General features: G+C 36.4%; 1 protein-coding gene across 2 annotated transcripts in view; it reads right to left on the bottom strand.

The window, feature by feature from the left end:
• Positions 1–21942: 21942 nt before the first annotated feature.
• The window catches only part of LOC134527608 (uncharacterized), a 74190-nt gene continuing 69556 nt past the window's right edge, over positions 21943–26576 (bottom strand). Inside the window, exon 3 of one of the 2 annotated variants that reach the window (XM_063360447.1) lies at positions 21943–22502. In XM_063360447.1, coding sequence (XP_063216517.1) covers positions 22374–22502 — 129 coding nt within the window. In that variant the 3' untranslated portion in view covers positions 21943–22373. The remainder of the gene's footprint in view (positions 22503–26576) is intronic. The other variant, XM_063360448.1, reaches the window with a different exon arrangement.

Here is a 26576-nt window from a genome sequence, read left to right as displayed (position 1 = left end):
TTTTATTTTTTTTATTCCAAATTTTAAAACAGATATTTTCAAGTGTTACCTAATAATGTATTAAGATCGCGAAATTGTTTTCTAATAAAGTTTGGGTGACAAATTTTAAATGAAAAATTATATCGTGTTTAATTTACAGGTTGAAAAAATTTGTGAGAGATTAACAAATGCAAGGAAGGTATCGTATAAAAATTTCAATTTTAACTTTAAAATAATAGTATTAAAGAGGTAAATAAATAAAATTTATTTTCCTGTGTGAGGTCATCATAATACAGGTTTGTCTGAAGAGAAAATAACTGTGTGCGCGTCTACCGTTGAGGATAAACTTTGCGATGTTCGCCGAGTGACTCAGTGTTTACTTTTTTTCGCGGGTCGTGACTCAGTCGCGCGTGAATGCTATATCTCCCTCGTTCCTTCTCTTCGCAATGGTATCTGATAAATGCCTCTTAAGGAAGTTTCGTTGCTTCAACTGCTACCTGGTTTCATCTTATTTCAAGTAGGTACGTAGTTTATTTTATTTTACAATAATGCTCGACTTAAAGGAGGAAATACAGTAGCAGAGACACGCCATTTTGGTTTTAACCGTTTTTAGCCAAAAAATATTTTCAAAATTTTTCAGTGTGTAGAAACTAATAGCACTGTATTTATTATTTTTGGTGCTATTTAGTTTCCCGAAAAACTCAGGATTGTTTTGGTTTTGGGAAAACCTAGTTTTTATTCATTTAATGAATGATATATAAAAACTGAAGAGTCATATGACGATGGCTACATACGACCGGTTAATCCAAATCTGTATACTGTATGATTTAAAGTTTTCAATATATGCTATGACTGAAACAAATATATGCCTTTAAGTTAATAATAATCATTAAATAAAGACCTGTTTAGTTGACCCTCCCCTCTTTTATCCCCCATGGAGTTGTCTGATGACGACCTTACATAAACATTTAAATATGGTTATATTATAAATTAATTTAAAAAGGTGTGCAAAAACATGAACTAACCAAGCAAAATAATTTAAATTGCCACCCCTCTCAAAACTCGGCTTAACCCTCATGTGTTGGAAAATTACACTTTGAATTTAAATTTTTTTCGAGTAGCTTATAACTGATTTTTAACTTAAAAAACATAGCAGATTTTGATAAAAATTTGTTGCAAATTTGTCACCAAATATATTCTGCAATTTAACTGACATTTTAAAAATAAAAAATATATAGACCAAGTTTTATAATTTATTACCTCACTGCCACTCTATTGACAGTTCCCACGAATTGTTAATGTAGGTAGTTTTTCATATACATAGTTGTATATTTTAAATATATGTCTTTATAATAATCTTAAATTAGTACCTACATATGTATAAAAATTTAAAATGGTGAGTGAGTACATGTCTAGATTTAAGTATGCTGTTATAATAAAAAATTGAGTCAGAATGCAATATTATACAGAAGAAGTATTAAGCAGAAGTAAGCGAATTTTTTAGTAATAATAATCTAAACCTCATAATTTTCGATTTTTCTATTACTACATTATTTTATTTGGCAAACGGATTTTTGACAAACAATTGTCTTAAAAACCGTTAAAATAAAAACAATTTATTGGTAAATAATAATGATGATAATCTTGGTTTTAGAATATATTTGGCATTAAATCTGGCTTTTAACGTACCTTTCTTTCCAAATATTTTTGTGATGTTGTCACCGCTAATTACTATACATATAAAACTAATAAACATGTAATTGTTTTATTGCAAAGACAAGTGTTAGGGTGGTTGTAGAAATATTTTAGTTCAACGTTGTCCAGGCGCTTAAGGTTTCATCTTCAATACATTCTCTATTAATTTTCAAAGTAGTTTACCTCCAAATTTAAAGGGTTATGCCAGTATTGAAACCAAAGGTCGTAAATATCATTTGAGCTTTTGTTTTTGTCATGAACCTGTAGCTAAAGTTCTTCGGTCGACTTCTGACACATCTTGTATAAATTCACCATCTGCTACGATCAATAACTAATCGTAACGCATTTTGAAGTTTAACTTCGTTATGTACATTATGGAAAAATGATGAGAGTGAATATTTACAATGCGCGCGCATCATTGAAACAAAATTTTCACAAGAAAATGGCGGTCTCACGTGTATGAAAATAAATCCCTACATAGTCACTTGCATAAAAATTAGGGGACATATTATTAAAACGTTTTGGTGTGTCAGATGAAACTTTATTATTCTGAAACTACAATGGAATATATTTGGTAAACTAAAAAAGTCATACTAAAGAGTAATTTCCGAATTTTAAAAATCCTAAGGATACTGCTCATAATGCATAGGCTATTCCCCTTGTAATCGTCAGTTTGGCTTTGTAGTGCAGTGGTAGTCCACCCCAAGCTCGTGAAGTGAGCGAAAGTGTGCTACGCGACAGGTCTAGTGCGTTGTTGCTCGTACTGTCGTGCGGCCCTACACGTAGCGTACGCTTCAGAAACTTCACGGTTTTTCCAAAATCTAACCATGGAAACGTGCAAACAAACGCCGCTTATTAACACACTCCGAGTGAAGTGTCCAACCAAGCCTGTGGTTGTGGATCTGCTCTGCTGTCTGGACGATACACTCGGTCTTCAAGACGACGAGCTGATTGCTGTCCAGGTGGACGACCGTCAAAGATGCATTATTGTAAAGTTAACGTCAATGCTGCACTGTGAAAGAATCATCAGCTACCGGTGAGAATTCCCCAATCCACACAGATAACGGTGAGTCTATAAGCGTAGACATCTAACTAGCTCTGGACAACTTGTAAACTGTCCGTCTAATCAACATTCCGGTTGAAGTAGCTAATGAACAGATCGTATACTCCCTTACGCCACACGAGAAAATTCACATGGACGAATTGTGGGGTGTCTACAGACAGTTGTTCGGATTGTGAAAATTGAACTTGACAAACATGTCCCTTCTCAGCTGAAAATCGATGAGCACCAAGGCTTTGTGTTCTGCGACGGCCAGACAACTGCTCGCAGACGGACCACCGCCGCAGGCTGCGCCACTCTGGCTTGCACGTGGGCACATACACTGCAGGGCGGCAAAGAGCAGTCGCGCTGCAGAACCACGTCTGGGGTGTTACCGGTAAAAACACCCACTTCGGACGACAGGATGGAAAAGACACATGAAACGGTCACACTTAACTCCTTTTTTCAGCAAAAGCAACACCACCTCAGGGGCAAACACAACTGAACCCCAATATACCAACACACTGACTTAGAGGATGAAGAAATATCCGAATGCTCTCATGAGACATAAACAAACAAGCCTAACACACGAACAAAGACAGGTGGTAAAGACAGGCTCCAGAGCGAGCGCAAGGACGACAAGGTCCGTCATGCGAGTGCAGCCCAACAGGTCGTGAAAACATCACACTGAACAGCCTGCATTCACAACGTCAACAATCACTTCTAATCGCCAAACTAGTGTAGGGCAGTAAAAAGAAGCCGATAACAGCATAAGGGGCCAGTAAGGGATTAGAGAAATATCAGATAGTAGAAAGGCCATTCTAGATGACCAAAGTTCTAACAAATGCGACTGGTAACATCTGCGCAATTGAAGCTCCATATAAATTCAATGTACTATATGACATCGTACGTGCCAAGACTTAGATGTACTATTTCTACAAGAGTGGGCGATATCTCAATTACCATATTTTGAACAATAAAATGTTTACCCATACGTCGGCACCCATGGTAGATGAACTATAATTGTCACAAATAAAAATTGAGAGCTCACATACATCAGGAGAGAATAATCGCTGGTACGCTCATATCAGTAAACCCTTCAAGTGCGTCCTGTTGAAGAGTTATCTGGCCGTGCATTAATGTATATGCTCAGTCAGGTACCCAACACAGACCGAAGCGACAAGACAATTTAAAAAAAAATATTCAACCTTTTATACTAAATGGTGGCACGAGTATCATTCTGGGTGATGATTTAAATTGTGTGATTAAACCCATCAATAAGTTGGTGGCCACTATACTGTAAACACTGTAATGTAAGAGCTGGTTACAGCCATAAAGGTAGAAGACATGGTGGATATCCTTCATTTACCAACACGGTTTTACAAATTTCTTGCATACGAATCTAGCTCACGCTTGGACAGGATTTATTTGTCACGAACACAATGAAACAATCCAGGAACCTATGATGCGGTATAGGTGATTCTAACAGATCATGCTATGACAGTATGCACAGTGGCAGTCCCGGAAGTATGACCAAAACCAGGAAGGAATTATTGGAGACCTCAGAATTTCTGCGGCAAACAGAAGTGGCCGATGATTTTCGTAGGCACTGGCCACAATGGTTGAGACAACAGCAGGGGTTCATGGACGTGGCAGATTGGTGGTAAAATTGTGTCAAACCAGACATTGCCAAACTATTTAAATATCACAGCGCAAGATGTAGACGGGAACAGGACTACATTCTTTATTTGTACAAAAGGGCACTGCGAGAATTAAGTGCACAATCGGTGCTGTATACCAATGTGAGGGAGAAATCCCGTCGAATAAAATACAAAATAATGGCCATCCACCGAGCTAACATGGAAAGTCAATTCGGCTTCAATAACACAGAGAATGTGTCCAACAAGAACGGATTAGCATCCACTCCCTCATGCGGGAGCAGAAATTGAGAACCAAAAGGCACATAAGCTCGATAATGAATGAAAAAGGTACGAACAGTATTAACCGACTCAACAGCACTCCTAGAGGCATTATTTTATAAGAACATTTACGAAGCTTTATATGGAACATGAAATTCACTTTGATGCTGGAAAAACATTTCTCGACGGATACAACAGCAGCCTGCGTGACGAAGAACAGTACAGAATAGAGGTCAAACTAACAGAGGAAGGAATCGCGCACATCATACGATGGACTCCGAAAGCAAAATCTCCTGGTGTGGGTGGTATACCGTATGAATTTTACAGCATTGTTGCCCGATAATTCGTGGAGAATTCTGCCAAATGACTAGAACATTAATCCAACGCGCACATATGGGTCTCAGACAACTGGAGGGAATTATTGTTCTCCTTTCTAAGGTGAAAAAACCATGTGAGATAGCCAACTACAGGCCCGTCACACTTCTTTGTACTGACTACAAACTAATTGCGCGTGTGTATGTTAATTGTATTAAAAAAGGGCTCTCGGACGTCATCGCTCCTGATCAACACTGCACAGTGCATGTAACATCCATTACACATGGCACCACTACACTTGGGACATAGAAATAATTGCATAAAAAACGTAGAGTGCTGTAGCTCTTCTGAACATTGATGTGGAGAAAGCCTTCGGCAGCATTTATTGGGTGTTCTTGGAAAGTGTGTTAGAGCACCTAAGCTTCCCACAAACATTCCTGGCAATCTTACGTATGTTCCGTGGGAACCTATCTTAGAAATTGTCTATCAACGGCAGATTCGGTGACAAATTTCCGATCTTATCATCGGTCAGACAAGGAAGCCCACTCTCGATGGTGCTTTTTGTAATATACATTGAGCCTATTTGGAAAGGATTCCTCTTCAAAGTTGGCAGAGATCAACTAACGATACCTATTGTTAAAGGGGGTCTGGTGCTCATATAACACGAGCAGAAAGCAAGAAGTCTATCATACAGCGCGTCTCATAGGGTGGACGTTCATCAGCCTTCTACACCGAAGCATGGGAAGCAGGAAGCGCAATGGGGAGGCTCACTTGGCACTACAGAACAACCGCCGAACATCTGATGGTTGTCTTTTCAGAACACTCAGATAGAACTATTGTGTAAAATCGTCAACTCTATGATTTTCATCAAAGGACAACAAGCGCCGTACCGAAAATTTAGTTCAAGATCCTCTTACTGCGGTGGAAGCAAATATGGAAAAATATTTCCCATCCAGAAACACTCACTCATCTCCGTGCCACAGCTTTTTCTCTCGTAAACGACCAATGTGAACTCTGTGGCTACACCGACACGGTGACACATCGAGTGCATAACTGCTCCTCGCTACATTGACAATATAATGTTTCCTTCGGTAAAGGGGAGGGCGAAAGTGTGTCTGTTGACAAACTTGATTGATTTCGTGCTCACAACTCCCGAGTCATATTTACTGCGGGACTTCATCTCCCAGTTACGACATGGCAGGTCATGCACATGGTCAAAAACAATACATTAAAGATCAGATATGGACATTGACTTTTTCTGTTTTAAAATGTTGTCATGGTGGAACGTGATGTTGGGGTGACGGTGTGAGATCATGTACCAATTTGTAAATAATTATTCAATACCTTATTCTGTAAAGTGCATGTAGCCTACCACTAATAAGTCTCAAAAAAAAGTTGTTATAATGTAAAGCTAATAAGCTAATGGGCAGTGGTTAAAAATTCATTAGTGGGACTTTTTAAACATTTTTTAGATTACATACTACTGGATTATACAAATTGTACTTTAAGAATAAATAAATACATTTTGTGATTTTATCGTATGGCTATAACATTAAATACATTGGATTGCTTATTTCATACTAGGTAGCCCTATAAGCCTATCCTCTATTTTACTTAAAGTAGTATTAAATTAATTATGTACATTATGAAATGAATTTCCATAAATTTTAATAGGTAATACAAATAAAATTTTATTTTAGTACAACTATCCTTTGATATAATTATACTTATCTAATTTGTTGCAAAACTATAAAGTATTGACTTTTTTTATTGATTTTAACCAGGTGGTTAGTATTTTAATAAAATTCCTTGTTAGAAATCGGGTCCAAGTAAGGGTTTATTTTTTTTTTAATCTTTCGCTCTGCAATTCAAATGATTCGATAGTTGACGTAGCTGCTCCGGTAGTGAATTCTAGCCGCGTTTGTGGAACTATGTTTGGGTTGCGTTCACAAATTTAGTTTTTGATATTGAATACTGATCCGTATAATAAAAAAAACATTTTTTATTGTAAATATTAGGGGTATAAATTGTGTTAATTAATATTTTTAAGTGTATTTTCAAGTATATTTATATATATGAGGTTATGTTCCCATATTTTTTATTTATTTGCATCATAAATTATAAATTTTTACTTTATTATTTCATAATTAATTAAAAATAATCAATCAGAATAAACATTCAAAATATAATTTAAAATTATTTTCTATTGTTAAATTAAATTAAATATTTAATTTTAACACATGTTTATATTACTATTGAATACTGAGTATTTATTCAACTAATAGTTGTAATTTATTGTTCTCTAAAATAACAACAATAACAGTACAAAAATTTTTGTAGCAGCTAGTCTCAATTTACTTTAGGCAGTCAAGTCAATAAAGTTATTTACTTTGGCTTAACAAGCCAAAATACAATAGCAAATCGTTATGACAAACAACTGATGAAAAAGAGATAGTGTCTGTGGTTTCTGTAACTCTCACCTAACATTACTTTGTACACAAAACGATATTATGTAACTCTACAGAATATAGCTCATAAACCGCATTGGACCGGCACAGATGTATTGGCCCGTTAAGAGTCTTTTATAAAGTTCAAGGTCAATGTGGTTTAGCAAGAAAAATACAAAATAAGGTCTTAGCCTGCAGAGGCTCACGCATAAATTAAGTATCAACAGTATTCTAAAACCTGAAAAAAGTAATAATAAACTCATTGCGGGAACCAACACGTTTTTAACGTGGTTTTCTTTAAACAACAATGACCTAATCTGTTATAGTTTAATTTTAAAATATACTACATTCAATTAACTAAAAATCCATTCACAAATGTGGGTGTTTAAGCAATTTTTAATTAATAATATTTACTATCATTGTGATAAAACAATCCTTACGTAACGAATGGTTCAAAAATTAGTTATTTTCAATTTCTTGAAGAAAAAAAATTCGCTATCACATCTAAAATATTTTCCAATTTATTAGAAAAAGCCACAGTGTTAGTTAACGTAAGATGGGACTACAGAAAAACTCTCAAGTCACCTGAGTGATTTTATATTTTAATCTTTGGGTGGCCCGTGTTAGTAAAGATCGCATATTGTGTCAGTCTAAAATTCACACTTCCATGTAGAAGTCTACCCATATGTGCTTTTCTGTTGGCTGATTTATTACTGTGAAACCTCGCCTTCTTTTGACTGAGCCAACGTAATCCAATCACTATAGACTCAGAGCTGTAGCAAAAGGTTGGTTTGGCACACAGTTGTTGTAAACTGGAGCGTGTAAAAAATTGTGGGCTATAAAAAAACAGTACAGAAGAAGAAAATTTACAGCTTACCTTGCGATCAAAAAACATATTCCGCGCAATTTCCGGAAGTCTACGTGCACATTAGAAGTTACACGATTATTCCAGTGACTGATTGTGCAGCAGGGCAGCCTTGCAGCTGCTTCGCGTTGAGGATTGGACTGCAGCGCTCTTGACACGCCCTTGACGACCCTGAGAGTTATAAATTAGGAGAAGTAGTAGTAACCAGTCACGCAAATCCTGAAAAATATGTGATCTTGTAACCGCCCAATGAGTAGGAATCGGAAATATTTTCATTTTCAATTTCCTCAAGGATAAACTCCACAGTCCTCTATGCACTTGAGCAAAAATATCCCCTGCTCATTGGCTGCTGATTAGAGAGTTATCTAAACTGTGTTTCCTTTGGCTGAGGGTCTCCTATTCGCCCAGAGTCCTCCAGATAAACCGTAAGCCAATAGCGGAAGAATCGCGAAGGTATAATTGTTTTAATTTTAGCCAATCGGGAAATGAAATTATTCCGGTCTCTACCAATGAGCCTTCTAAAACAAGTCCTGACTTTTTATGTTAACAGTTTGGGTCCAACCAGGATTGAAAAGAACACGAAAACATATTGTCTCTACATATAAGTAGAAATTTCGCGATTTTATCTGACCACTCGATTCACATAAATAAGGATATTCTCGCGCAAAGTTTTTTTGACGTGATAACGTCTTATAAATCGATGAACCCCGGCTGCACGCACAAAAATTTGTCACGTTCCGCCTGAGCCGAGCATGCAAGAACCGGCCAACCACCGTGCGAGAAAATCTTCTATAATATCAAACAGATTAAGGTGGGTTTTTTTAAACTAATTTCTCGTGATTATATTTAAACAAATTATTTAAAATAAATTTGCAAAAACTGTAAATAATATTTGAAAATTAAAAGGTATGGAATTTTTTATCAATGTTTTCTTATGACGTTATTACGTAAAATTATCGTCCGTAAACCGACTTTACAGACAACCCCCTTTTTTCATAAAATTAAACTTTACCAAAATCCTTTTTTTAATAATTGGTGGTTGTCTACAAGAGAAGCCATTGCGTTAATTGGCCAGGTCATTCGTTCCGTGTTTGTTACCACTCAAAACTGCTGTGATTCATTTACTGTCAGAAACCTCAACCATCGACGAAAAACAGACGATGCTAGTGTTTTCACATATGTACAGGTTGTTTTGCAATATTTTTTTTTTTTTTTTTTTTTTGCAAAAAGAAAGCCTCGCTTATTATACAGATGTAGTTTTTCCCTCTGAGTTCAGTGAACACGTTTTTTCCGCGAGTTGTTAGTAGCGAGACATTATCTCCCACCCAGCATGCCTCGTGTTTATTGCATCGGGAATCCCCTCATAACATCTACTATCAGTCGGCTCCCTGACTACATTGTGTTACAGTCAATCTCTCAAAATGGGGATGAGTTTAAAATCGAATGGTCATTGAACCCAAGACAGACGCCAGAATTATGCACGTTCATACATCTTCAATTGTTTTTATATGTGTTACAACAATCACACTGTACCGTTTATCATAATTTTCGAGCACAAGTTTTGAATTTTAAGTTTATATTTTTCATTTTTAAAGAAGGAAACCCAAAAATAAAGTTGCCTTTTTAATTTCATATAATTTTGATTCCATTACTGTACTCTCCGACGTAATCTTGTGCAACCCAGTGCACCTGCGCTTGTTCGCAGGCCCAATTATATACTTTTGCTGACGATTTGTTATCGCAGCATCTCGGCCGCTGTTTGCATCACGTTTTCTCCCTGTAACATTGTGACTTTTCGTGCTAGCGAACGCTACCCCGAGCCCAGCGCTAGCATCTTTCATTTCTCGGAGGCAAGAATAGGTAAGCTGTTTGGCAGCACGTCGAGGAGCATATTTCAGTCCTCGGCGACGCCTCAGGACGGTCCACATGACGCTTTTCCCAGGCGACATAGCAAGTTTTTACCCCCCTTCCCTCATCAGCCCCCTGTGGCTTCTTGGGAACTTCAACCCGGAGCATCGACCTCCAGTGAACCCGCGCAGGGTACATGGTCTCTCCAAGGACTAAGCCCTTGTCCAACAGAGCCCTCAGCGAGCTCTAGCGGCGGCAAAAATCTCTAACCTAGCCCTGTCCGCTGGTTGCGAGTGCGCCCAGTGCACTCTAGCGGACGTTTCTGTGACCCTCCAGAGAGTTTCTCCTCTTGGCCGCCAGAGCGCACTACTCATCAGACAGCTTGTCATAATCGACTTTGGAAGCAGTCGCGGTGCGATTGCGAACTTAGTCCGCCCGCGACTCATGTGAGCGCGCGGCGAGCGTTTTTCCGTCTGCTTAAGCCTTCGGACATCTTCGGTTTTCTTCGGTACACACCCGCCCACCAAACTTTTGTTCCAGGGCTGAACCCTGTTTTTAATTAAGACTCATTCCGCGCGCACCGGCACTTCCGCGCGCGGGTCCTTTCTGGCTGGTCATACCGTAATCGTCGACTCTTGTCTCCGCCATGAAGAACGTAGTCACTTGTACCATGTTGTCAACAGACTACGAGGGATGAACTCCCTAATTTAGATATAATTGTTTAGCCAGCCAGTAGAGTTTCATAGTCGAAGTTTTAGAGTAATTTTCTTTTTCTGGTTTTATTTAAATTATATTATATGATGGAATTCTTGGTAAAATTGAGTCGCGGGTGTCGGGACTCCAATGCGCGACTCCACCCTGAGGGACTGCATCCTCCACCCTGCATTGGTGAGTGTTTATTTTCTCTTCGCTAGATTCCCCCACCCCCCACACCCTTTTCCGGCCTTTTGGGCCAATGTTTTTCGGGACTGTCTGCAAACAGATTTTATTCGCAAGAATGGATCTCTGTTGTAGGCAGGGTCCACGATTCCACGAATCCGAGAATCCAAGAGACATTCCAGCCCAAGATTCAAGGACAACCGCCCACGTAATAATTTCCAAGCAACAGCATACGAATAGCCGGGATCATGAGCCTATTCCCGTGGCAAGACCCCCTTCCCAAGCTTCTGAATCTACTGGGCTTTTAAAAGCATCGTGCATCGCGGACAGCATGGCAATTTCGGACACCAAATAAAATTATGTATTTCTTTTTGTTAATATAAAAGTGCATAAGACATCAAAAGTTTAAAACAAAACTAGTCTTGTTTGGTCAAATGTTTAATTTATAACGACATTTTTACTATTGTAATTTTGTATTATGCTTTGTCATAGTGATTTGCGGACCGGCCCTAGTTTACCCTAAAATACCCTAGTTTAACCTTAATTAATGTAATGGTTATCATATGTAACTGCGCTACTTAACCTATCTATATGATTTTTTTATTTCTCACCACGATGCTATGCATCTAGAGTAACGTCATAACTAAAGAAGTTTCCTTTTTTTTACAAACGAAGTTTGCCAATAGACATTTTTGCAGTATTTATTTAAAACAAATAACGATCCTCTCCCCCCCCCCCCCCAACTTGTTTTAGGGGAAAATCAAAATTAGTTTGTCTGACCTCTCGTTGCTCCCTCAGATGTTATTTTTGTTATTTACTTAGCTCTCCTTTTGCTCACACAATTCCGTTTCTTTTAGAGCCACTTGGGCATTTATTTTTTAAGTACCACGAGAGTCAGTTACAACACATAGGTATTGTTTGGTGTGAAAAAAATTGATCTCTACCCAAAAATTGTTTGGAGGGCGTGTAATTTTTTATACGTCTAAGTGATCGTAATTAAATTAAAGTTTGTTTACGTTGGGACATTTATAAACACAAGATAAATTTGCGGATGCTTTTCGCTATATGCTAAAAATTTAAATCATATATATTTAGCTACTTTTGCTATTGGCTCACTGTTCATATAGACGAATATGAGCCAATTATAAATACTCAATCAAAAAAAAATATTGAATCACCGGCAAACCAGTTAAGACGACTATGAAGTCAGCAACCAATGAACTGGCGTCATTTGCTTAAGTAAGCACTGGACTGTGGATTCCATCCTGAAGGTCATCGAAACAGTGAATTTTTCCAGTCTCTAGTCATGTACTAACATACATTTTACATATAATCGTTTTCTTCAGTTACTAAAACTTACACAAATTTTTTTTTCTTTCGGGAAAGGCATGTTTCTGCACGTTTAGGTGAGCTTAATTAAAATGAAAAGTTGGTTAACGGCGCAGTAAATTCCTCTCAGATCGTCTATTTAAAGCGCTTTGTTAGCTAGGCGAACCCTTTAAAGACATTCTCTGCAAGACAAACAAATTTTTTGCAACGAATACCAATTTAATAGAGTTATACAGTAATTTTTTTTTCATGAAAAAAAAACAGTAAATGTGTGCCTGTAGGGATTTGGGATTTATTTTATTTGTAAATTACAGTATAAACATTTTTAATTTAATTTTGCAACTGAAATGTCTCTTGCAGAAGAAATTAACTAATAACAAAGAACTTGTAGCGTTCCATACTTATGCCTTCTTCCGCTTAGCAGAGTATTTTTATGTCATTATATATTTCAGTAAGACAGCATATTAGCTGATTATATGTTCCAGCGTCATAGTGACCTAGTTTTGAAAATTGTATTTTATCATTCTTAATAGTATTGTAATTAATTTTGATACATTCAGAAAAGCTGCATTACTATGTTTTTTACTGGTTCTCATTTTGTTTGCTAGGTTATTATCAGTTTTTTTTATTAATTTCAAATAAGTTTTTATGTCGGTACGTTTATGGAACATTTTGTGTTTTTATGATATAAGGATGGACGAAAAACACATTCGCAACATGGCGGCGCCAATTTTTTTAAATATTTGTTGTGTGTGCCGGGGCTCTCTGGTTCGATACGGCACCACAGAAAATGAATTGGAGTTTACTTGACCTGACTTAAGTTCGGTAATAAATTCTATTTGCTTGTTCTCCATAGGCGCAGCGCCATTGTGACCAGACAGTTCTCGACAAGACTGGATGGAGCGGCAGGACTCGACAATAATGGAGAGGAGCGACAGGACTCGTAAGGAATGTATTGGAGTGACAGGTTTCGACACGAATGGAGTGGAGTGACAGGACTCGACACGAATGGAGTGGAGTGACAGGACTCTACACGAATGGAGTAGAGCGACAGGACTCGACAAGAATGGAGAGGAGTGACAGGACTCGTAAGGAATGTATTGGAGTGACAGGTTTCGATACGAATGTAGTGGAGTGATAGGACTCGACAAGAATGGATTGGAGTGACGACTTGACTCGAATGGAATGGAGTGACAGGACTCGACACAAATGGATTGGAGTGACAGTACTCGACACAAATGGAGTGGAGTGACAGGACTCGATACGAATGGAGTAGAGCGATATGACTCGACAAGAATGGAGAGGAGCGACAGGACTCAACACGAGAGTTCAGCGACATGACTCGATACGAATGGAGTGGAGTGACAGGACTCGACACGAATGGAGTGGAGTGACAGGACTCAGGTCGGCTCTGTTCTCGGGCGGACACGAACCAGACTCAGGTTGCCCTATACCATTCCCTTTTGTGCGTTTTCTAGTTATTGGACGGATACATGCGTGGCAAGATGGAAGGAACATAAGAAGAACTTCTGATTGAAGCTGGTGATGTTAATAAAGTACTTTATAAAACTGATGATAAACTTTTTTTGACATAATACTAATATTACAAATATGGACAAAAGAGCTGTAGTACGTAATAAAATGAGGTGGGAATTATTATTTTTATTAATACAGTGCAGTTATTCCGTTAGTGTAGATTTTCATTTTTGCTTCTTAATGATATTAATACATTTAGGCCTAAAATAATCGCAGATTTATTTGATATCGCGTTAGAAATTACTGCAAGAAACCTTTTTTTTTCTATGTTACTTTCACGATTGGATCGAAAATTATTTGTAATGCCCTGAATGACTGCGGGACAGTTATAAATAATTTTCAGAAGAGCGATAGAATAATGTGTAATCCTAGATTTCTCTTTACAATAAAATACATCCAATAAAAATTACGGGTGTCTTGAGTCTACAAACAACATCAATGTAAAGCCTGACTTTTAATGAATCTGAAAAATTTTCAGGGCTGTAATAATATATACATGTGTTATATAAGATGATATTATAAAGCTGAAGAGTTTGTTTGTTTGTTTGTTTTAACGCGCTAATCTCAGAAACCACTGGTCCGATTTGAAAAATTCTTTCACTTTTGGATAGTACCTACATTTATCGAAGAAGGCTATAGGCTATATTATGTTATCAATAACATTAGGGATCCTTACAAAAAGTCCAATTTAGAATTAAATGCGTTGGAGGGGGTTAGATACAACATGCAGTACACGTACGAAGTGTGTGTTGACAATGCCGCAGCCGCTAGAAGTTTATTTCCTATTGCCTATTAACATTGTTGCCACGCACTAGATGCCTTATCATTCTTAATTTTCCCATACAAGTAAAAAAAACACCCGTGTGATATTAACAACCGAGCAATCAGTACCCTCAAAAGAGTTCAATTAGTATTTAAATACTTTTTATCACTTTGAATCGCAAACCTAAACTATTGTTTTTTTCCTCTCCCTGTATTTAATTTGGTTTTTTATTGCCCTTTCTTTTCAAGTATATATATTTTACAGACTTGAAACTTCACAGTAATGTTCCTTATGTTACGCAGGATGACATTTTCCGAAAATTAGATCCCATGGGTGGTTAAAACCAGGCAACAGTGGGTACTTTGTCTGCATGAGAACAGGATTTTGCGTTGTTCATGCCTTCTGCGTCTCCATGGCAACGGGCATCGCGCGGCATTGGCGTACCCACAAGGAGGGGCATGTATAATGAGCTGCGCAAGAGTGATCTGCCTGTAGACTGCCGTAGCGAAGTACGGGTACATCAGTTGTACGTTGCGTGCACGAGTCGGGAAACCATCGGTGCTATTCATTTTCTCTCCGGTAGATTATACAGCATTGTAATAAATTTTCACTGAATTTTTTTTATTTACCATTACTGTAAATGGGAGATGTGGCTTAGTTTTTTGCCATTAGTATAGCCGAGCGAAGCCGGGTCGGGCAGCTAGTTTAAGGTGATATGGCCAAAAAAATATGGATGAAGTTACAGGATCCGAAGTAGTGTAAAGCGTTTGAAAGCTAATTTTAAAAGTGGTAACGAAACTGCTTCTTTCAAGCTGCGAAAATATTCACAACAAATAGCATATCTACAGACATAAATAAAATAAAGGGCCAAACACACAAACGATGATACATGCCGCCTCTTAGAGTGAGATAACACAGAAGACATTAAATGAAGTTGAAAACTGTATGTAGCCGTCTTCTGATTATGTCTAGTATGCCGAAGCTTCACAGAATGAGCAAAAAGTAAAAATAATAAAATAAAAAGCTTAGGTTTCTAAATCAGCCCTAGATTTTCTTCGAGAACAAGCAAGAATTAGAGGCAAGGGCTGAAGAAAGAGACACATAGCGACGTGAATAAATGCACTTCCTGATGGTCAAAATGTTTTTCTACTCTATGTATGTGGCAACAAGAACAAACACACCAAACCTTTCGAGGGTTTTTAACCGTAAGTTGTTTGCTTCTGTCTCCAAAGCTGAAGATCAGATGGAGGGCCTGTATTCGTCGACAGCACCACAAGATGTAGCATCCTTATGTACACGGAACTGTACAGAATTTGTAAAAACAACTCCTACCAGTGAAAGTATGAGTTCAATACCAACAAGTGATATTTTTAGAAGTTACATGGAAACTGTACTTAGTAATGTTTAGTTTGTATGTCTTCCCTATTTTAAATTATATTATATTCACTTATAATTAATTACTAAGGTTTTCATTGTTTTGTCATTTCAGTAGATACCTATTTCAATTATTTTTGCTGTTATTTTAATTTTTATTTTTACAGAGCCGTTTATTGTATTATATTTTGTTCTCTTAGTTTTTTTATAGTTTTCGTTCTTTCGTAACCAAATCCTTTTATTATTCCATAATAACACACAAGCTGCAAATTCTTCATTTCTGATTCGGATCCTGAACTCAAATCTAGAAGCACACGTCTGTCACACGTCGTCACAGTTCGCACCCCTATCTCATAGTTAAGTGCGATATCCTGTCTCCTATTCACATTACAAGTGTTATCGCTACCCAAACCTTTCCGCTCCCCGCGCAACGTCACGCCTCGGGCTGTTGTCACCTTTGGCCGCCTGAGAATTCCAGGCTAACAGAGACCGCCGCGAGGAATGGCGTGAATAAGCGTCGCTGTTCTGGGTGTTTCGGGTGTCGGGTCGGCCCGGAATGACGCGACACTTCACAGCCGCTCTCGTCCCTTCGAGAAGGATGCCAAGGGTATATAAGCGACGACGCCAGCCTCCGCTGGAGTTCCAAGAGTTCGGAGAGTTCCACGAGTGAAGGGAAGTGCGACATCGCCGAAGAGGGTGAAGAACCCCTCGAGAGAGCGACGAGGAGCGGCGGGACCGCGAGAGTGCGAATGAGTGGCACGAGGCTATGTGTGTGAGAATAGGTGCGGTGTAAGGGGTGAATCACTGTTGAGCCTAGCTCCAGTGTGGAGTGCGAACTGTGGAACTTGACAGACATTGAGTAACTTGCGAATACACATTTTTAAGTGCATGTGATTCATGATCAGTTTTTTTTAAGTACAATTATTTATTATTAATGTAAATAATTAATAAAACTGTAATAAAACTGAATTTGGTCATACCTTACGAACCCAGTTCCCCCACATTATACTCATAACAATAGATTACAGTACTATCTTTCTCACATTAGAGGTTAGTTTCATTTCTCCTAAAACGACCTATTGATATCCATACAAATATTTTTAACGTTGCACATTTTTTTACAATTATTTTCCAGAGTACTGATGGCATTAATGCGAATATTGCTATATTTGCCATTGTGTATGTTTCTGTACTAGGGAAAGGTTTGTTATTCTGTAACCAAATAAAATTCACTCAACACATATTTTTTACTTACTCTATTATATTTCTTTTGTTTACAGTACAAACAATTTGTTTCATATTATAAAAGTGTAAAACTGTACAAATTGAAAGACTGGCGGTAGCAATGAAGTGGATGCGATGAAGTGAACTTCATACAACTCCAACAAAAACATAAACTAAAACACAAAATAATATGTAAAAACTGGTTTATATTGCAGTGGGAGTAATTAATTATGTACAGACTTTACCACAAACCAGAAAACATGTTGTCAGCAGACTACTCTTAGGCAGAAGAAGATTGAATCCTTATGCAGCAGATTACAACAGTCAAAATTATATTAATCCAGGCGATATTTGAAGTAGTCATTTCAGTGGCACCTCATTTCCGCAAATATAGAATTTCAGAAAACTTAAAAAAAACTTCGCTATTAAATTATTGAAAATTGTATTTATACTTATTTTATTTATACATGAAAGATCTGAAATTTATGTAAGGAAATACATTATAATTTACGTAATTTGTAAAATTATTGTAGAAATGTTAGTAAAAGAAAACCATATTTGGTTTGAATAATATCTACATAATGTTTGTCTTTGAATGTTTTATTTCAATAATGTTTCTTTATAAATTTTTTTTTTTCATAATTGGACATTCATTCAAATTTTCCAATTAGAATAAATTAGGACACTTTTTTCTCTGTGTGATTAAAATGTTACTTTTATTCTTTCGGAAGAGAATTTTGTATTTTGAATTCAGTAAGCGCAATTTTAAAATTTGAGGTAAAATTCGAATCTGTGACAAAAATTTATTTTAATGGTACTTAAAAAGTGCAACTGTGTAGTAGAGGTGGACGACCGACTAACCATTTTTAGTATTCAAACGTTACTCCCTTCATCAAACTATTTTCTTGGAATTAAATCTTCATAGCTACAATTTATAGAAATTTCTTCTCAAAACATACTAACGATATTGTAATCACGGTAAATATTTTCACTAAAATATTTTCAATAATTATAATAAGATCAGACTTATAAAAAACTAGCTAGATAAACTGCAATAGAAAGTATAATAAAGCACTTGTTGTGTTGGCAAATTTCCAAGTTGTTTAAATTATGTAGTTTCAGTCAAAAAATTTTGTTCATTTCATTGAAATTGAAAAAAAATAGTAAGTTTATTGTTTTTTAAATGTTATGCGGTATTCCGAACACATTTCATAGATATAAAAAACATATACGAAAAAATACTCATACTTCAATTATTTAAAATATTGGTCACCACAAAAAAAAGATGAAATTTGTTACTTAAGGATGTAAACATTAAACAATTAAAGCATTTCTTTGTGGTAATCTGCTGCATTGTATGTATATTCATAACAAATATTTACTGTTCAACATTTCCGTAACAAAAAACTACAAAATCGGATTGAAATATTACATAACAACTATTTTACACAGTTCTGTAAAATAAAATGAAAATTAAATGCTTCTAAATGTTCGTTCAGTCAAAGAAAACTTGTTTTTATTTCTTCAAAAGTTTCAACATTTGAATAAAAAAAATATCACTTGATTTGGCCTTTTGTTTATCAACAAAATTGACACACAATATTTAAATAACACCAAAAAAGTAATATACTACATAACAAAATCTTAAATCTTTGGGAAAATGGGGCCAACAACATTTTGAAGCTCCACAGAAAATGTCACAGCTGAGGACATCCCAACAAAAGATTCATGTAAAATAAAGTCTACAGCAAAAAGAAATTACAAACTCTCAGTTTTACATTGACTAGCACGAATCAAAAGTAAAACTGTCAAAACAAACTTGTAAATGGAACATAGTAACAGTGACTCAAATCCGATCCAAGGATAAACACTACATGATCACAATTATGTTACTTTTTTATTATTTTGTTGCTCACATCTTTGAGTGAACCAGATCACAATTTTGCTTTGATGCGCGAAGATTTTCAAAACTGCCGACACCGATCTGAATTAGCAGGAACGCCTCAAGTGCCAACTTGCTGTGCGCCGGTGCCAGGCTAGCCCGGAAATCTTCATTTTCACACATAGATTACTTTTACAATTACAGATATATAATATGGTTTCTTAAAATATATATGATCTTAATATATACTCTCGTATGTACACAAATATAAAAGAAAGCTTATCATATATACATGTGCGCTTTCAGGATCCTTGAAATTTTTTTGTTTGCAAAGAAAAAAAACATTAATAATACTTTTATTACTTTTTTTATCTTCAAGCCTGAACACGTTATAAACAGCTTTAAGGCCTTTGCTTGGAATGAAGTGGTTTTAGTTAACTTGAATTGAGTAAATTACTGTTGCTAGCGACTGAGGTTTGACAAAACAAATTCCATTTCTAATAAGTATGACACATCTTCATTTTGAATGAGAAACACTGAGAAGTAAGAATAAGATATTAGGACACACGCCAGAAATATAGAAATTTTTTCCCTCAATTCACTAACAAAAATTTCATTGGACCACAGGTTATATCTTAAAGGAACAGATAAACATTTTTATTTTAGCAGAACTTCCGTAACCAGAACAGCAATTAAAAAAGGCAAAGTTATCACTAAATATTATTTTATGCTATGTATATTTCCGTTGTCACTATAATGTTCTAAAAAAAATATTTTACAACCGGATTTATTTTTCTATTTTCTGTTCTAAACGTCTCAGATAATAACTGGCCAATAATTTCTTGTGCGTGCCATGATACGGCAAATAAGTTTTTTTTATAAAACCACATGCAAAAAAAAATCCACTCCATGTATTTATAAATTCAAGGAAAAAAAGACAGCAAAGCAAAAAAAAATCAGAAAAGAAACAAAAATTACTCCAACCCATTCACAATGTCTTAGGTCAAATCAATGTAATCTAATCTACTTGTAGAGATCATCGGAAAACTTTTTCAAGGAATAGGCGAAATGCCAAACCTGTCGATAAATATACATGTATCCAACATTAAAGACTCTCACACAAAAAGAAATTCTTAGAAACTTCACGAAAATAACTGGATTGTTAGTTGCGTGAAATTTTGTTCTTTCCGTTGGGAATGCAATGCTGTAAATTGAAGGGGAAAATGCCGTTACTTTAGTATACTGTGAATCAAAAATTATGTGCTTTAAAATAAACAAAAAAAAAATATTTGCGCATTTCAGTCCCCTAATTTTGCGCAAAATTAGTACGCTAATTATGATCAAACAATTATTTTTTTAACTAACGTAATAATTTACAAATTTTTAAGTTCTTAAATTTGATTTAACGTGAAAACCTGATCAAAATTGTTTGTACTAGACACATAGTTAAGTTTTCAGCTAAAAGGTACAACATATGTATTAAAGTTTGATGTCACTTTATAATTGCACGATAAGAACATTGTTCTTTTTAAAGTAATTAAATGATATACTATGTATAATTGCTAGTTAAATTTTTACCATAATCTTTAAGAAGAAATCTTAAACATAATTTTTTTTCTATTTTAGACAAAAAAGTTTTATAAAATTACTTCTAGTAGTAATGATTAATGTGTTGTTTTATTTAATATTAAAAATAATAATTTTCTGAATAAATATGAGTATAAAACTAAAACAAAGCTAGGTACTTTATAAATAATTGTTGATTTATCAACTAAAGCAAATTAGCTTAGAACTAAAAAAATATGTACCTAAAATTATTTTCTTTCTATTTTGTATTTATCTTCAGAATATCAAACAATATATTTCTGAATTTTATTTGCCTGTACATCCCAACGGAAAAAATCAACAATACACTGTTTATATATTAGTAATAAAATAAAACTCTAATCACAACTAAGTCAAATCTGACGTCACAAAGTACAGTTTTCAAAGAAATCTCTAAAACTCAGAAATATCTAGCCCCTTGACAGGAAAACTACTATTTTTACAGGGCACCTATACTACCTCCTACAAGTTTCTACATCTATTCATAATAATGGAACTCATATAACAAAATACAATATTTATTTATCTTTTTCCACGCAAAAAAATACTTATCTATATCTATAACTATTTTGCAATGGAAAGTAATGAGATCAACTTGAAAAAAATTGGTTTATCTTCTTTGGGAACAAATGACAAAATGGAGAAAGTAACTCAAATGGCACTATTAACCATCAAAAAACCACAATTTAATTGTCAGTCAGAAGTGTTTTTACTTTGAAGCTCTTTTGCCGAATAACTTTCGTCATTTTTAAGTAATTTAGGCCCAAATGTTTAAAACAATATTTACACGAAGTGTTTTATTTTTCATTCAAAATCAAATTTAAATTCATGCAAACGACAAATGGGTCCAAATAAACAATTTACCCTTTACCACAACATATTGATATACATTAACCATACTTAAACTAACTCTTCAAATTGAAAAAAAAAATTAAACAATATATATTTTCTTTACATGACCAACACTAAAAAATTCCAACAACATATATTTCAAATTGAAAAAAAAAAATTAAACAAATTTAAATTTTCTATGTATAAAGCAAATAATATACAGAGCAAATTAATTTTTATTTTAATAAAGAACGCCTCACATGGCTTGTCAGACCACTTTATTTAAACACAAATTACCATCCGACGCCATTTTTGAAGGCAGCCTTGGTATACGCACAGATGTTCAAAAAAATTAAAAGATTAAATAGTCCATAGTACTTTCTCTCAAACGATCTTCCTCCCCTCCCCCCCCCCCCCCCCCAAATTCGCACAGGGTGTCTACAAATACCTGGAGAACCAATTTCAGGATATTTTTATAACCATTTAATAATATTTTCCTGGAACATTTTTGTATCACAGCGTTATTACAAGTAACAGGCAAAATAAGACATAATACAAAATAAATCTGCTATTCACAGGGCCGAGCCGAATTTCTAGTTGGAAAACTAAAAAAAATTTCAGAGTTAATTTCTAAGTTATTTTAGAAAACAGTCTCCCAACTATTTAAATGTTTGCAAAATACTGCTGGAAATGAAAGTTTGGTGACCTCCAGCACACAGGGAAGTAATTTTCAGTGAATTTCTAGTTGAGTCCTCCAGTTTCGTGAGTTGGTTCGTGACTCGAGTGAGCCGCGCGCGCCCTGACGAGGAGCACGGGCGAAGCGGCCGCAGCCCGGAGCGCGCTTCACCGCACCTTCCTCGCCAGCTTCCAGCCCGCCAGCAGGATCAGCGCCGCCCACACCGTCTTGGGGAACAGCAGCGCCAGCACGTTCGTGTCCTTTATGCGCGCGGGCGGGCGGCCGAGCAGGTCCTTCTGCGAACACAGGGCGCACTTTTACGGACGATTCCTTTGGAAACAAACAGTGGATATGTATGAAACGCGTCTCAGGGAGATTGGCGAATAATTTTGTATTTTTATTCATGTTTCATTCACGCATAATTTTATTTTATTTTAAATACTGGAAAAGATAATCGAATATTCAAAAAGTGGACTTTATTGAAGTGAAACTCCTGTGCTGATTAGACTACAATTTTAAAGCGTTACGAAAATTCCGATTGCATGAGAGGACTAGTTAGGTAAGTGGCGAATGAACCGGGAGAGGAGGGGTGGTAGGGGAGAGGTAGAAGTTACGTGGCATACTTGCACATTGGATTACTTGCACACTTGCAGACTTGTACACTTTCATACTTCTATTCTTGCACACTTGAATACTTACACATTTGCATACTGAGACTTGAATATTGGCACACATATATACTTGCACACATATATACTTGCACACTTGCATACTTAAACTCTTGCTTACTGATACTTGCATACTTGTACACTTGCATACTTGCACACTTTCATACTTCCTCAACAGCGTAATTAAGCGCTTGCATACTTTCATATATTCTTTTTTGATCTCCGGCTTTAACCAAAGAGAATTAGGAACGTTTTCCATAGTCTACCTAATAATGTAATAAGCAGGAAGTTTCTCTTCTGTTGCGCGTGGACTCCACGCACACTGTTTTCTTAATTGTTATATATGTGCGCAGTTAATACTTAAAAACTATTCAAAGAAGTATTTACAAACAACTTCAACTATTGGAGGTACTGGGACAACACGGCATTAATGGCCATGCAAGAACCCGAACCAAGTATTATTACGAAAACTATTTTGTAGTAATACAGATGTTTAACTGTAAATGTACAAATTTACAAATAGTACCTGTAAATTTACAAGAACCTATCTGTTCTAGTTACAAAAAAAAGTACAGTGCAGGGTCGCATTTGTGTAGGTGAGGCAGGATGATAAGCGTGGTATCTAGATAAAGGTGTAATGCAAGTCTCTTGAGTGCTTCTAAGAATTTGTACCGGACATTTTAACACGAAATAAGAAATCAGAACTACCCACTACTTTTTGTAAACAGGGCCTACTCGGATATTTTAAGTAATTTTCAAATCACGTATTTTATTTTTCTTGAAACTCTGCACACTGTAAAAGTTCTGGGGTTCTATTTTTTATTTAATGGTTTTGAGAAACTAAGAGAACAATTTATATTATAATGATTCATAAGCTATGAGCATGCAATTGAGTGATTGACCGTACGTATCTAACCATTGTTTTAAAAGTTTTTTTTTAATGATATGATTCACGAATAAATAAATTTTTTACTTTCCAAATTTTAGCAACATGAGTTTTCATTGGTTTTACTACAATATTACTTTTATTTGTCGTTAAAACAATGTAAAAAATAACGAATAAATGAAATAAAACCATGTAAAAACTTAATATTGCAGAAATCCTGCATCACACGCCAAATTATTTAATTTTGCTGACACAAACTTGATTTATGATTGTGTTGGGCTTGATTTAATGTTGCCACGACAAGTCAACACGGTTAGCCTCAGCAAGCTGATTATCAAGTTATATTGATAGTAGTATAGTTTGGGGGCGCCGAGATCTGGCTTCTGGCTGTGGATTGAAGATTGTCGGCGTCCGCCATCTTGGATTGTGACGTCACGGCGGCCATCTTGGATTGTGACGTCACGGCGGCCATCTTGGATAAGCGTAACGGGACACAGCGTAACGGGGCACATCGTAACGGGACATAACGTAACGGGACAAGTAAATCACGGTGGCCATTTTGGATCCGTCATCTTGAATCCGCCATTTTGTATGACGTCATTGTGTGTTCTCGAAAATTCCGGTGATGTGTTTTCCGCCATTTTGAATTATGACGTCACCGTTGCAATTTTCGTTACGGCCGCCATCTTTAACTTTTTTATTTATTATCCGATTTTAAAGATTTTTTTTAAATTTATAAAAAAATTCACTTAATATAAATTTAATAAATTATTTATAAAAAAATTACATAAACGACACGGAGTTCGGAGTCCTCGGTTCGAACCCGGTGAGGGCAAAAAAAATAAAAATGGCGACCGATCCAACCCTCACAGTGGACGCAGGCAGACTGACCCCCACCACTTATGTCAATGCACATATACCATCAGGTAGTATGACGTCATGTCCGCCATCTTGAAATTCGGACGCCATCTTGAAAATCTTTATTTCTTATCCGATTTTAATGAAAAAAATTCCAAAATTCATCAAAAAATTAACGTATTTGAATTCTGTTTGATTATATCGATGCACGTCCTTGGTTCTATTCCCGACGAGAGTAAACAGTCGATCCTTCCTCCATGAAAGCTACCTAGACTGATCTACCACCACCAATACCAAAGTATATACCGTCAACTGGTATGACATCATGTCCGCCATCTTGTCTTCATCTGCTGGAGACCGCCATCTTGTTTTCGTATGCTAGAGTGTGCCGATACCATGTAGTATAATTATCTGGTCACCACACCTTTGACCTTGACCTTGACCTTAAAATTTGACCTTGACCTTGAAATTTGACCTTGACCTTGAAATTTGACTTTGACCTTGACCTTGAAATTTGACCTTGACCTTGAAATTTGACCTTGAAATTTGACCTTGACCTTGAAATTTGACCTTGACCTTGAAATTTGACCTTGACCTTGAAATTTGACCTTCACCTTGAAATTTGACCTTGACCTTTAAATTTGACTTTAACCTTGAAATTTTACTTTGTCCTTGTCGACCATCATGGACCCGGCATTTAATGTTCAGTACATGCTACCAGGAGCGACCAACTGCTGGAGTACGTCATCTTGTGTGTGTACTCATATTATAGAGTACATTTACATCTGGTTAATTTTATTTTAACCTGCTACAGTGCAGTAATCATTTATTACCGAGGTGCCCACCGCCATCTTGAAATTCGGACGCCATCTTGAAATCATGTAATAATGTAGCTAGAAAAGCGGGAAAAAATCCAAAATTCATCAAAAAAATCACTCATTAACTTACAAATCGAATCGATTGATCCCTGTCCACGGTTCGATTCTTGACCAGAGACAGTTGTAACTAATTATTAAATATATGTTAGGTTCTGTTTTCCATTACCTTTCGCGGAGTTTATTAATCATTCACTCTACGAAAATCAACTCAAGTCAATATACCGGACCAACGAATTAAATCAGTGCCGATTAGCCTATTATGAAAGTCTAATTTTTCATTAATCTGAATAACATATAAGCCGTTCATGTACAAAGCCACACATATAGATCAATTGCCTTCAGTCCATGAGACCGAGTCATGTCATTATCAGACGTATAGGCTAGTCATTTCAGGACCACATGACCTTCGTAATCCATCGTGACATTTTTATACATTCTAAAGGACCAAGTAACCTTGTAAAATATTTTAGTAACACCAAGAGGTGATAAACTAGTAAATATTCAATCACTACATTTTGTACTACGCGCAATCAACAAAAAAAGGAAGCACCAACAACGAAAAGACAGCACCACCAACGAAAAGGCAACACATTTGGAAGCACCGACTACGAAAAGGCAGCACATTTGGAAGCACCGACAACGAAAAGGCAGCACATTTGGAAGCACCGACAACGAAAAGGCAGCACCGACAACGAAAAGGCAGCACCGACAACGAAAAGGCAGCACATTTGGAAGCACCGACAACGAAAAGGCAGCACCGACAACGAAAAGGCAGCACATTTGGAAGCACCGACAACGAAAAGGCAGCAGCGACAACGAAAAGGCAGCACATTTGGAAGCACCGACAACGAAAAGGCAGCACCGACAACGAAAAGGCAGCACATTTGGAAGCACCGACAACGAAAAGGCAGCACCGACAACGAAAAGGCAGCACATTTGGAAGCACCGACAAAGAAAAGGCAGCACCGTCAACGAAAAGGAAGCACATTTGGAAGCACCGACAAAGAAAAGGCAGCACCGCCAACGAAAAGGAAGCACATTTGGAAGCACCGACAACGAAAAGGCAGCACCGCCAAAGAA

This window comes from Bacillus rossius, chromosome 1, assembly GCF_032445375.1.
Source record: "Bacillus rossius redtenbacheri isolate Brsri chromosome 1, Brsri_v3, whole genome shotgun sequence".
Taxonomy (NCBI): Eukaryota; Metazoa; Arthropoda; class Insecta; order Phasmatodea; family Bacillidae; genus Bacillus; species Bacillus rossius.
This window is presented reverse-complemented; position numbering and strand designations above follow the sequence as displayed.